General features: G+C 44.9%; 1 protein-coding gene across 1 annotated transcript in view; it reads right to left on the bottom strand.

Moving 5' to 3' along the window:
* The window catches only part of INPP5D (inositol polyphosphate-5-phosphatase D), a 62,575-nt gene continuing 49,518 nt past the window's right edge, over positions 1-13,057 (bottom strand). The window contains exons 15-28 of the mRNA XM_019473392.1: positions 11,621-11,759; positions 10,827-10,935; positions 10,582-10,670; positions 10,262-10,343; positions 8,982-9,071; positions 8,703-8,816; positions 7,510-7,592; positions 6,371-6,458; positions 5,487-5,636; positions 4,654-4,747; positions 4,312-4,419; positions 3,393-3,662; positions 1,238-1,814; positions 1-505 (exon numbers count right to left, since the gene is read on the bottom strand). Coding sequence (XP_019328937.1) covers positions 503-505; positions 1,238-1,814; positions 3,393-3,662; positions 4,312-4,419; positions 4,654-4,747; positions 5,487-5,636; positions 6,371-6,458; positions 7,510-7,592; positions 8,703-8,816; positions 8,982-9,071; positions 10,262-10,343; positions 10,582-10,670; positions 10,827-10,935; positions 11,621-11,759 — 1,996 coding nt within the window. The 3' untranslated portion in view covers positions 1-502. The remainder of the gene's footprint in view (positions 506-1,237; positions 1,815-3,392; positions 3,663-4,311; positions 4,420-4,653; positions 4,748-5,486; positions 5,637-6,370; positions 6,459-7,509; positions 7,593-8,702; positions 8,817-8,981; positions 9,072-10,261; positions 10,344-10,581; positions 10,671-10,826; positions 10,936-11,620; positions 11,760-13,057) is intronic.

The raw sequence follows: 13,057 nt of genomic DNA on the forward strand, positions 1-13,057 counted from the left end.
TCTTTTCCCACCCTCCCCTAGCTCCTTTTTCCATGGATAGGACATACTTTTGGAGCTGTACCGCTTTCAAAATGCTTTCTTTACATATCACTCTTTAATAGGAATTCTGTAACACAAAATAAAAATTTTGCTTTTGTAGAAAGGGGGCTCTTTATATACACCCCTTCCATCTCCTAGTCCTTATACCGTACCTTCCTCTTTTTCAAAACATTTACTAATGCATGTACTTAACCACCTGCCTCTTAATAGAAGTACTAAAGTGATACTACAAAAGGCTAACTTGCATTTGGTATTGTGGTCCTGGCTTCTCTTGGTCTGAGCCACACAGGATAAACTTCTCAGCTAGAACACTTTCATAATCATAGAGAGGGATACACCCTCAAAAATAAAAATCCCCAGTCTTTTTAGAACCAGACCAGAGGACACCAGTGTGAACAAAGCAGTAATCTCCATCTTTCTTCCCATCAGGATTCTTCCTAGGGTGCCATCTGCTGTGCCGTTTTCACTGTAGAGACAAGAGAAGACATCAGCTTGTCTATTGTAAATTCTAAAAGTTTTGATGGAGAAGGAAAAAACAAACCTACAGCTTGCTCAAGTGGGCTCTCTTTTTCTCCCAAACCCATTTACTAAGACCTCCCCCTACAGCTCATGACATTCTGGAAAAAAAAACCAACAAAAAAACCCACACAACAAAAAAACCACCAGCCCAGAAAAGTGGATGTGTGATTATTTCTGTAGAGGGTTCTGTAATGTTTTTGGACACCACTGTTCTAAGTTGATAAGTGTTTCCCATAGATAACTACTTTTAATCATCTTTTTATTAATAACAGCAAAGGAAATTATTAGCAAATACTGTAGATTTGTGCTGTCAGGCCAAGTTTGGACATTCTCAGAAACAATGCTGTATGCACCAAATGAGCAATAACAAAGTAGCTGACTATTTGCATTCCTCTTCTGGCCATCAAGCTTAAACAGTCCAGAAGAAGTTAAAACTTCATGCAAAACTAAGGCCATAGTTTCACAACATGACATCTTCTGCAGCAATATTGCTTTAAGATACTCCCTTGCATCCCCTGCTCTGCAAGCCCTGTAGTCCCTCAGGACAGTGCTCTGAGCTTGGTTAGGAAATGAAGAGTGAGGGCACAGTGATTAAGCCAGTACTACTCTAGTAGTATTCTGCTGTGACACCACAGTCTAATAAAACTTCCACTCTGCCTTATTCCCACAAGTAACACACCGGTGTAGTTGTCCTGCCAACTGATCCCTCTTCTGTCCGATGCTTCCCCGAGTGTGGCAGCTCTGAACTGTCCCGATAGTCTCGGCCCTTGGAGTTCTGCATGTCCAGCACTGCCCGGCTCTTCGAGGGAAGGGGAGGCTTGTTGTGCTGTCCCTGGATGCTTGGGCTGACTTCAGACCTCAACGGCTTGACTAGTTTTTTGAGTGGTGCTGAGTTTTCTAATGATGTAGTCATCTTTGGTTTGCCTTGAGTCTTTTCACCTGTATTCTTTTCTTCAGATTGGCCAGAGCAGGTATAGGACCGAAATCGCTGTGTGGGGACCAGGAAAGGTGGTGATGGTTGTTTGCCAGAGGTCTTGCTGCTCTCAGGCTCCTGTGACTTTGTGAGATGAAAGCTCTGATCAGGCAGTGGTGGCTGCTCTTTTCGCAAGGCCTTAGAGTAGTCCTGCTCCTTCTTTGATGCCACCTTGCACTTAGAGCCCATAGAGCCATACAGTGGGTTCTCAAACATCTCTGGCTTTTGCTGTCCCTCCTCCTGAAGCAAAGGCTCTGCTGTCATTTTCCCCAGTTCAGGTGGCCTACAGTCATCAAAGCAGTGTAAAAAGAAGACTTGTAAAGAGCAGGTGAGAGACACTGACTGATTTAAAGAGAAAATTAATAGGAAATGAGCATGATAAAATTAAGTTGACTGTGCAAAGGGGTAACAGGATAACAATTGAACTTGTGGGAAAAAGAACAGAATTGTGTATTGTTTTTACTTTGTTTAATCATTATTATCATGACAGCTGAGAGCAGATATGCATGGTACTGTATAAACTACCTGCTGGACTACAGTCTTGTCAGAGTGATACTTGGCTTCTCCTTAAACAGAGATAAGCTACTGAGCCAAACTGTGCCAAGTGCTTTGATGGCTCTGCGACATGCACAAATCTGAATTTAAATATTAGTAAGAATCCTCAGATCTGGCAGAGAAGATTGAAATGGTTGTCCGGACAGTTAACGTAAGAGCTCACATCACACTGTAGCATTTTACAACTAGGTCAATCTCCTTTTGCTACCAATGCCACATGGTATTCCTAGGGAAGGGATAAAACTCCTTAATGCACCCAAATGCACAATATATAAGTAATAGCTATATACTGTAGGGTCAGACAATCATTGTGTGTTCACAGCTGAGCCCTTTGAATCGAGGCTCAGTCTGGAATGACAGCACAGCTGTACAATGGGACAAGGGAGGTTTCATGGTTTTTGTATGACTCGACCTGATTTGGCAAGGCTTTCATCTGGAGAACCGCCACGATACTTAAAAGATCAGCCACAATATCACTGAACAGCGTGGAATAGGGATGAGTGGCACATGTTCTTTGGGTGTCTTCAGATGATTTGTGTTACTTGCTTCAAGTTATTTTCTGGAAGTCAGTACATGCAGCAGCAAAGAGCTGAGAGTGTGATGAAGCGTTGTCAGGTACATAACAGATTGAGGCAGTGCTTGCAGCTCTGACTTCTGCAAGTTCTGGCTTATAGAGTGCCGCATACATTTACCAGTGAACTCTAGCCCAGACTCAGAAAGCAGCTGTCACTATGAAAAAGGTCTGGAACGAGGACACTGATTGCGTACATGCACTAGGGTGGAGTAGTCTCATCACTTTACTAAGTTGGGTAGGGATGGGATATTTTCAATTGCTGGATGGAAATTCTGCATCAAGACTTGTGATAGATGCAGCACATGGATGCTAACGTCTATAGCAAGCTGGACATTTGTATAGTAGTGTAAGTAGAAATTCAGTTAAAGTGCTTCACATATGACATGTGAAGGAGCTCTCCATCCCATCCAATGGAAAGATCTATGCCACACTCTTCCCTTTTCTTGTGACTACAGTCAACTCTGTAGTCATCGTCTTCTCTTCTCTTGGTAGGGAATTAAACTTATACATATATTTTGGCTTTCCTTTCACAAAAGTCTGAGGAACTACTACACTAGTTTTCTTTGAGTATGTGATGTCTGCACTTGTGACACTTACCTTTTTCTAATTCTAGAGATAAAAGACTGAAAGAATATGCTGCACCTTGAACTCTCCATACAGATAATGAAATAGTGACTGTGCAGAATGACAGGAAAGAGGGGAATAGCCCCAGTGCAAAACCCAAAGACTCACAGGTACTCTTGACTCCGACTAGAAATGCTTCTGTTTACTGTAGGCTGGAGGGATGTTTTTGGAGATAGAGGCGACAAGGAGGGTGATGTGGAGGATGACTGACTCTGTCCCATTACGGAGGTAGTCTCTTTGGGCTGCTGCTCGTAGCTCCAGAGAGAAGGTGGTTGGTCTGGTGAAGGTATCTGCTTAAGCTGGCTGGTTGCAGAGGGTTGCTGAGAGAAAGCAGCCATCCCCAGGTAGTTGGGGTTGCTGATGTCTGTGGGAGTGGAGCTGCTGAAGAGAATAAATATTGTTAGGAAGATACATGCACAAATACGTTTATTTTTTTGTCTCCCTGCCAGCTACAAAGGAGTTCGTGCCCACTGACTACTTAGATTCAATAGAACCTACTTCTTTTTTTTTTTGTCACTGTTGCTTCAGAATCAGACAGTAAGTGGGAGTCCTGTTAGCGCCTCCCTTCCCTGGGTCACTGGAGAGGAAGCAGCTGGGTCAAGGTCACCTCCCCCAGCCCCAAATAGTTCCTCTGGCTGTGGCAGATGTTTCTATTTCCAGGCTGCAGAGAGCACTCAGCTTCTGCAGCCACATATAGGGACTTTTACAGGTTTCTGGGCCCAGCAGTTCAGCTGGCAGCTGCAACAGGACAGCTCCAAGCAAGAGGCAAATCGCAGCACTGGGCAGCATTGTGCAGCATAGAAATATGCTGCTGGAACAACAGGAGAGACATTTGGCCTTTTGAAGTGTACCCATATAGACTAGCAGGCAGAAGACAGGAAGCTGCCTGCAAAGAAATGCACCTGTGAAACTGGAGTGAAAGGACAGCCTTACCCAGAAGTGTCCTGTGACTTCTGGAAAGGAAAAGACAGGCAGTTTGGGCATAGCTTCCCACCCCAAGCTGGCAGAGGTAAAGCAGCAAGATTACCGTAACATATCCTCCTTTCCCGGGTTGTCTGGAGAAGAGGAAGCACTCCCCCAACAGCGAGCAATGGCTGCTGCCTCTCTGGCCATCAGATGAGTAGATTTTGACTTTCTGTTGGAAATAAAAGGGCCCTTTTTAAGTGACTGCAGGGACCCAGTCTGACTAATGCATTCTCAGCTTTTGAAGCCTTGGGCACAGAAGCATTCACCAGCCCTGACCAGAGAGCCGCAAAGGCAGCTTCCCAGTGCTCACCATGCCTATTAATACTGCTCCCACAGCAAGCTCAGCTTTGCGTTTATTGAGCCAACTAGTTTTCTGTAACTGACTTACCCACTTGCCCTTTACCTGTTAGTCTGATCCCAGTCTTTGCTAGGCTCTAAGTTGCTGATGTTCTTTGGTTTCTGCCCAGCGATTTCATCACGTTCAATCTTGACAAAGTCTGAAGGAAAGAAAAGGCATAAAAGAGTGTTTTGGCAGCTTCAGAGTCTGATTCCCTAAGTTTTCAGTGTTACTGCTTGTATTAAGGCATCTTTCTTTGTCTATCAGAATGACAGTGAGACCGTTTTAAACAGTTGTTGCTATTATGTTTTCAACTGCCCACTAATACATATCATGTTTTGTTGACATGGGAAAAAGTGTGTATCTTGAAATACAAAGGTCATGATCCCCCAAACAGTCATATACAGGTCATTTTACCATTGACAATAATAGTAAATGTTGTGAGGCTGCTTTTGTACTCTGAAAGAGAACAACAGGTAGCAAGGTAAAATAAGCAAAGCTTGTGATCTTTTAGCTGAGGAACTGCTCCTTGAGCAGTGACTGGAGCAGGGAGAGCTTCGGCACCTTGTTATATAGGTGGAAGTAAGGTATCATTATTCAATAAAATCAGTATCAGTGACAGACAGGGGGCTCTCTCAGTCTGCTGTATTTGCTTGAATGATGAATGATGAAAAAGAAAAACCCAGATGGAATTGCTGTGTCTCTCTGAAAAAGTAAGGTATACTCTTACTTAAGGACTAACGATACTCACATCTCCTTGCAGTCAGTGTCAAAAGCTCTTGCCTCTTTGGGACTAAAAGCACTGCAAGGATAATTTTCAGTTCCTTGACAGTTATCAGAAATCTTTTGAGATGGATATTCTCTAGAGCGAGCATTGCAGAGATGATCTCGTTCCTTACCATACAGTTTCTCTCTCTGTTTTCCTTGTGATGTTTGTAACTTGATTTCACCTTGGAAGACCCCTGTTTTCTCACCATGGTGTGTCAGCACAGTATGGATAGGAACTAAGGATTCTGTTGCTTCTATTCGCAGGGCAATGCAGCCTTCCCCTAGAGGATGACAAGGAGACAACGAGCCTGGGACTGAGAAAAAAAGCATTGAAATCTCTTTCTTGTGTCAGTCATCTACTATCACTATGCCGACAGGGCTGAGATTACTGGAGAGAATCTGCTTTGGATCACAGTAAGGAGTGTAATATCTCTTGAGAAATCAGGGGCATTCATTTCACTTCTTCACGTATGTGTGAAGGATTTGGGCATTGGAGACACCTGCAGGTGACTATAGGGTTCTGAGCTTCCATTACAGGTAAGGAAAACATGAGCCTGTGACTGCCATTTCAGTTAATGAAATTTCAGCAAAAAGCCTTCTGTGGATAAGGACTGCAATCTCTGGCTGGTTAGAATTTGGAAGCAAGCAGCACTGACAATGACTTTTCTGTAGGCAGGAGAAATGCATCAAGTAAATGCAAGTGAAACAGGATTTGTATGTTCTGAATATACCCATTTAAACAGACTGACTCCTGATTTAATTCCTATAAAATACTTGCTTTTTAAGCCACTGCTCTTTTAGGGCTGGTAAAGCTCACACAGATTGATGCTTCTAGTTCATATTCCTCTAATCATCATTACCTCACAAAATATTGTACTGAGTTCTAAATCAGAAGTCAGAGCACCACAGAGGTTCAGTCTATAAGAGTTACTTCTGTTCTCTCCCACTCTTTCAGCGGTTTGGAAAAATCTAAGTAGGTTTTGACTCATCCAGAACTTTAGAGCTAAGCACTTACCATAAGATTCATCACTGTCTGATGACTTAATGCTGATCAGGATGTGTTGATCCAGTAGGTATTCTGGGTCTGAAATAATTGGAGTCAGCTGCAAAGACAAGTTAATGTGGGTCAATACAATAGGTGGTCTACATGAACACAGTTCGTCCTGTGCCTCAGTCCCAAATGAGCAAAACTCAACTGGACAGACCCATGAGGGTATCATGTCACCCCCGGGATCAGCCTCTTCAATTATGTTTGGAGATCTGTGGTAGAAGACTACACACTTTTAGAGTCCCCCCACTCTCACTCCCAGCACAGCAGACAGAATGCTACAAATCAAACACTCACACTGGGCTGAGCTGCATTTTTTTCCTACAGTGCGGACTGAAAATTGCTCTAGGAGGAAGTGATCTGGATTCTGATTACAGTCTGTTCCCAAAAATCTGTTTGGCTGTTGTTACAATCACTTATTGTAGAGTCTTTCCTCAATCTCTCAGTGTAAGGCACTCCTTCCAAAGTCAGCAGTTCTTCTTTTGGGCTATTCAGAAGGGTACTGACATGCATATTCACTCCAAATCCAAGAGCTCTGATAGTTCTTCCAGCTCCCACCATGCCAGGAAATGGAGAACAGCTCCGATTTCAAGGATAGGACTTGTCTTTATACTGACATGCAGAACACTACTTCTGGCCATTGATGGTCTTTTTTACACAAGTAAAAAATACTTAGTCAACTTTTCTCAAAAATACCAAGAAAAAACCCCTTTGTCTCACAGGGCAAAGAAACTCCAGGACAGCTGTTTTATCTTCCATCTAAAACTAAAAAAAAAAATGGGCCTGCTTAAAAGACTTGTCAGCATAGTTACGTTCACTAAAAAGGTGAGAAAAAAGTCATGCTCCTGAGTGACTTAATCAGGCCAGCAAAATTCCTGATACAGATGAAAGTATACTGGCAAAAAAGTCCTTTCCAGCTTATAACGTATGCTGTTTAGCTTAAGCCCATCCTGCTTTCTTACAGTCCCTTTTGAGTGTAAACAAGACCACAACCATGTTCCTGAAAGTAATGTTTATATTAAAAAACAAAAGACGTAATGTTGCTTATGGGATGCAAGTGGAAGGCTTCTCTTCCATATGGATATGGAAACATAGTCCCCGTTTACCTTTGGAAGAGCATCAACAAACTTTACCACAAGCTCCCCTTCATTCCCATCCTCATTTTCTCCTTCCTGGCTCTTTACAAAACCTGCAAAGTGATGAGAAAGGAGTTCACCAGAAGAGAGACAGCAAGAACTTGGCCAGAAATCCTTTTCAGATGCTACATCTCCAAAAGGTCTACAATTATTTTTCCACTTGGACACAAGTTTTAAAAGTATTAAGAAGCTTAAAGTCTGAGCTTTGGGTGAATGTTTACACAGTAAACTTACAAGTGATTTTACTGGAGCATTGTTAAATAGTTTTATTTTACAGTTAAACTTGGCACTGAAAAGCTCAGTGCATACATGGACTGGAGGATAAGAACATGACAGCTCTTCCTACGCCACTCAAGATAGCACACTTTTGAAATTCTAATTTAAGACTCGTAATACACTGTTTCCATAGAAATTTATGCAAATTTTGATACAGCCAAAAAATAATCTTTTATGGAACTGTCTTTGACACAGCGCTCTGACATGCGATAATGTAATGAAGCACACACCGAAGGCATGCTGTCCCACTTACAGGAGCAGTCCTGTGATGGGGAATCGCTTAAAAAAAACCACAGCAAGGGCATGTAGGCTCGCATTACATAAACAGCTGAGACTTAGCCCTGCAGCACAGGGACAGGGAGTAAAATCTGCAGCAGTGGTGGGTACACAGTCCCATTTACAGAATCAAATCACTATCTTTCCTTTCACTTTAAATTGATCCTCTGACTTATTCTTTTCAAACCAGGGTAATTAAATTATTTTTATTAGCATAATGCAGATGCTTTATTTTGAAAGCACCTGATCATTTGTAGCAGGCATGATTAGAAATGTAATCAATCAAGTGTTTGCTAAGTAGAGATTTTCTGTGTGATAAACAAGAATAACACACGTTTCTCTTCAAGAAAGAGATGATCAGATTGCCAAACAAGATGCAAGAAATGGTGGAAGGCTACATGTCTAAGCACGGATTACAGCTGAATGGCTGTGGGTTTTGGATTGTATTGCTGACTGTATAGGATGACTTGTAAACTACAACAAATCTCTAAGACATCCCTTTTTTGCACTGGAACAAGTGATCTACACAGCTGTTAAAGCAAGAGGAAGGGGAACTAATCCAAACAAGCAGGAAATTTTGACAGAAAGAATAAAGATGGGCAAAACCATACTTTCTAAGCAGCTAGAGTGAAACTCGATGTAGAACTTGGTCTGGGACTTGGTCTTCAGAGTAGCGTAGCAGTGCAGGAACTCTATCTCCCCTTGGGAATCCGTGTACTTGGAGTCTAGGAAAGAGGAGGGGAAGATAATGGCATTTTCAGTAGGAGATAAAGAGGAGACATTTTTGAGTGGACTCTTTAAGAATCAGCTTTTTCTTTCAACATATATATAAAGCACTGCATTTTATATCCAAAGATGAAGACAGCACACTTGCATCCAGCCTGACTAACCATTCTTTGAAACAAACTGTGAAGTGACTCCCACTTCAAAGGTGGCAAAGACAGGACTGTGGTCACTTGTCATGATGTCAGTGGTGCAGCCTGCCAACGAGAAAGGGAGGATAGTTACTGCCCTGCTCCAGTGAGATCACTGCGATAGAAATATTATTCGGTAATTTTCCAGAAAACATTAACTGTCACTGTGGTAACTGTCTCTGGTCAAAGGTGTTTCTACATAATCTCGTTAGTATATAGGAATGTAACTCTGCCAAAATACATAAAGATTTGGTTAATGGACACAACTTTACCATATCATTTTGCAAGTGACTGTCAGTGTTAGATTCCCCCAGTACAAAAAGCATTTGCAGGATTCCTGGTTGCCTCTGCAACATGCACAGCTAATTAAAGCTCTAATATGGCAGGAAATCACACAAGAATACACTGGTGCTACTTCAGTGCTACAGAGCACTCATAGCCCAAGATTAACAGTGAGTGAGCGAGGCCTTGACTTGACCTAAGCACACACTGAATTCCAGCAAGCCCCATCCACTGAACAGAACAGTGTATAAAGGCAGATGCCAGACTTTCTAGAGGTGCTTATCTGACCACACATCTCATCATCATAGGCTCTGTGATCAGACCAGTCCACCTTGTCCCCCAAGAGACTTCTACAGCTCTCTTCTCAATCCCATGCATAGGAAACCATCAACATTATACCCAGATGCTTGGTCCTATATAGTTGATGAAATTTCAGGAACTAGTATGTGAGTCTTTTTTTAAACAGGTCTTGTGGGTTTCCTCTCTTCCCTGCACTGCACTTTTATGACACTTCTCAGCAAGAAAGGGAACAGGCTCTTGGTACCACACAGTCCTTCTGGAATATGATTTGATAGAAGAGAGATGTTTGCAGCTCCAGCCTCTGCAGACTGGACTGTGTACACAGGGTCTGCCCTGCTGGTACCATCAAGTAAGGAGCTCCTGGTGGTAAGTGCACAGGAAAAGTGGTTGTTGTTGCCAAGAAATAACTGGCGTAAAGTGATCCTACAGCATGGCCTAAAGCTGGACAGCTGCAGCTGTCTGAGTGGTATTCTGCATATAAAAGAATAACAGAATTAATTCCCAACCTTGTAAGGTTACAGGCAGAGAGAGATTTGGCTCCACTCTGCCTGGTTTAACATCAGGTCCCTCTATGCTGAATGCCTGGCAGTGCAGGGAGATCCTGCAGACTCTGCTCTGAATCATTTCCGTTTCAGACTGATTGCTTTGCTATCTACAGTCTGTTATCTACCCACCATAGGACTGACACACAACGTGCACCATGGGGTATGATTTCCAGAGCACTCGATCACACCAGGATGGTAAATTGTACTTCATCTGCAAACCAAAGGAGAAGTGATGTCAAGAAGAAGGAAAAGGACCAGTTCACAAAAGAACAGAAAATTCACTTGCCCAAGCACCATATATTTGTGTCAAATCTTTTTGTTTGTTTTGACTCCTTTCAAAACACTGCAAGGGCAGAAAATGGAGAGATTGGTTTAGGTCACTTTCTTCTGTAGGAGTTACTTTCCCTGCTCTGCTATATGCTTCTGAAGGGAAACCAGTTTTCACCTACCCCTGTAGCTTTTTGCTTGGTGTAAGCATACTTCTCCCGGGTACCTCTTTCAAAACGGTAGGTTGGAGCAAAAGTAATCTCTTCTTCCTCTAAAACAGAGAGATAGCTCTGTTACAGTTTGGCCCATTGAGAACCCTAATGTGGGCAAGACGGATGCTGCTCTGTACACCCTGCCCCACATCAAGCCTGGCAGAGAAAGTTGCTGGAAATGGGAGAGGAATCTGCCAACAAACTCAGAATCTTACCGAACTGCAGAAACACCTTTTGGTCCTTTCTCTCTATGAGAAGCTGGTCGAAAGCCAGCAGCTCCGGATACTGCTGCTGCCTGATCTTCTGGATAATATTCTCTGCTTCCTGCCAACAGGGAAACAGCAGAGCTGCAGATGATGCAAAACCTTCTTATAAATACTCCCTTCACTGGTAAGCGGGCAAGTGCTTCTGAACTGTTTCACAGAGCTGTACCCCCTGTCACTTCCTCACCTTTCCCTTCACTGAAAGGCCCCAGTCTTTGCTGTGTGGCTGAACATTTGTCTATCAAAACAGGCATCGAAATGCCCATACATCCCCTATACAAGCATACACACATGCACACACACAACCAGATGCACATCAACACCAGGCTTGCTGTCTCCCGCCTACTGAAACCTATCCAGTATTTATTATGGCTTGCCTGTTTCTGAAGGCGTGTTCTGAGCCATTAAAAGCTAACCAAATAGAGCAGAAAGGCAATCTCTGGATCAAGCTGTTCAGGGACAGATGCTCGCTCACAGTGGGAGGAGAGCTGGGAGGTTTGGGGAAGCGATGCTGCCTGGAGCAGCAAAGTGTGCCAGACAGCATTCCTGGCGTGCCCCGGGCCCATTAATCCTTAGAGAGGGCAAAGGGGATTTCCTTACTCTCCCTCAATTGGCGTCGCACTCGTGCCCTGGGGATCCCTTCTGCCTCCCCTCTTTCTGCCATCTTGCCCTAGATTAGAAAAAGATAGCGCTTCTATAGCAACACAGTATTTTGTCTCTCCAGGGATTCACACAGAGTCCCTAACCGTTGGGGGCTGTTCCACGCGGTAGTTCAAGTCTCCCAGCCAGAAAAGATGAGTAAAGCGATGAGTGATGTTAAACGGACTCAGTTTCTTATCTCCCAGTGTCAGGAAGCGCAGGATGTTCATGTAGTTCTGGTTGCGTCTGTCAAGACAAGAAACATCTGCCTGACATTCTAATTGCTATGCAATTTCTAAATGCTTGGGCTGGCAGAGACTGCCGTGTTACTGGGCAGGAACCGATCTGGCTCAACACCTAGAGAAGAGCAGATCAGAAGCAGAGAACTTGCCACCCCTGCCTTGCACTGCACCTCAGCAGACAGGTCCAGGTAACGTGCTCAGTGTCTCCTGGTGAGCCAACCTACTTCATGCAACCAGTAACGCAGCACAGCTGTCATGCTGCAACTTCTATTGTGTGTGGCCTGGGGAGCTGGGGGGCAGGAGGACAGCCAGCCTGTTGTGAGGAAGGGGCAGTGGCATTTACAAGCAGCTCTGGCCTGCTCTACCTTGGACGTCAGACTGTTTCTACCTGAATTGAAAGGCTGGAAAGCTGTCCTAAAGCCACTTTTGTTGCCTCCTGGGGCTGTGCTTTTCTGAGCTGCATGTCCTAGAAACCCAGCATTAGATTGTTGCCTTCAGATTTCAGCAGCAAACACATAACTAGAGGCGAGGCGATCAGCTCCTGTGCAGGTGCGTCCCGCAGCGGAGCGGCGGATTGCGGCGTGCAGGGGCAGGGGGTTTCCTGAGCCGGTGAAACCTCAGGGGAGCGCAGGGACCTGCCGGGAGCGGGCAGCTCTCACGAGGGCGGCTGACAAGGTGTGGGCGGGGCCAGGAGTGATGGCTGCCATCCCCCACTCCCACAGAGGGCAGCCCCACGGAGCGCTGCGAACAGGAGCGCTGCCAACAGGACGGGCAAACAGGGCGTGGCGCGTCAGCTAGAGCATGGCGCGTCAGTTTGCACGGCAGTTTGTGCGGGAGGGCGCCTCTTGGAAGGAGGGGCATTCCACGGGCCGAGTGGGAGACTTGAAGTACGCATAACCCAGCAACCAGGCACCGTTCTGTGACCATCGGCAAAGGCCAAGGGCACTCATCCTACCTGACCCTCAAGGCAGAATGGTGGGCACTCGTCTGAGAACAAAGGCCGCAGCTCCAGTTGGGGGGTCTCCACCATCTACCCCAGCGGTGGCCGATGCCTCCACCCAGACGGAGCTGCTGAAGGGAGAGGCTGTAGTGCAGACCTCAGACTTGCAGGAAGTGCCTAGACCTTTCTCATGGGGCAGGGACAGGCAGCAGACCTTCCTGCAAAAGGTGTGCCCAGGTGGAGGACCTCCTGCAGCAGGTGGCTGAGCTGCAGGAGTCAGTGAGAAGGCTGCATAGCATCAGGGAGGCAGAGGAGGAGTTAGATAGCTGCTTCCAAGCGCAGTCTGCAGCGGACCTGCAGCC

Source organism: Aptenodytes forsteri, unplaced genomic scaffold, assembly GCF_000699145.1.
Source record: "Aptenodytes forsteri isolate BGI_AS27 unplaced genomic scaffold, ASM69914v1 Scaffold278, whole genome shotgun sequence".
In the NCBI taxonomy this organism is placed as follows: Eukaryota; Metazoa; Chordata; class Aves; order Sphenisciformes; family Spheniscidae; genus Aptenodytes; species Aptenodytes forsteri.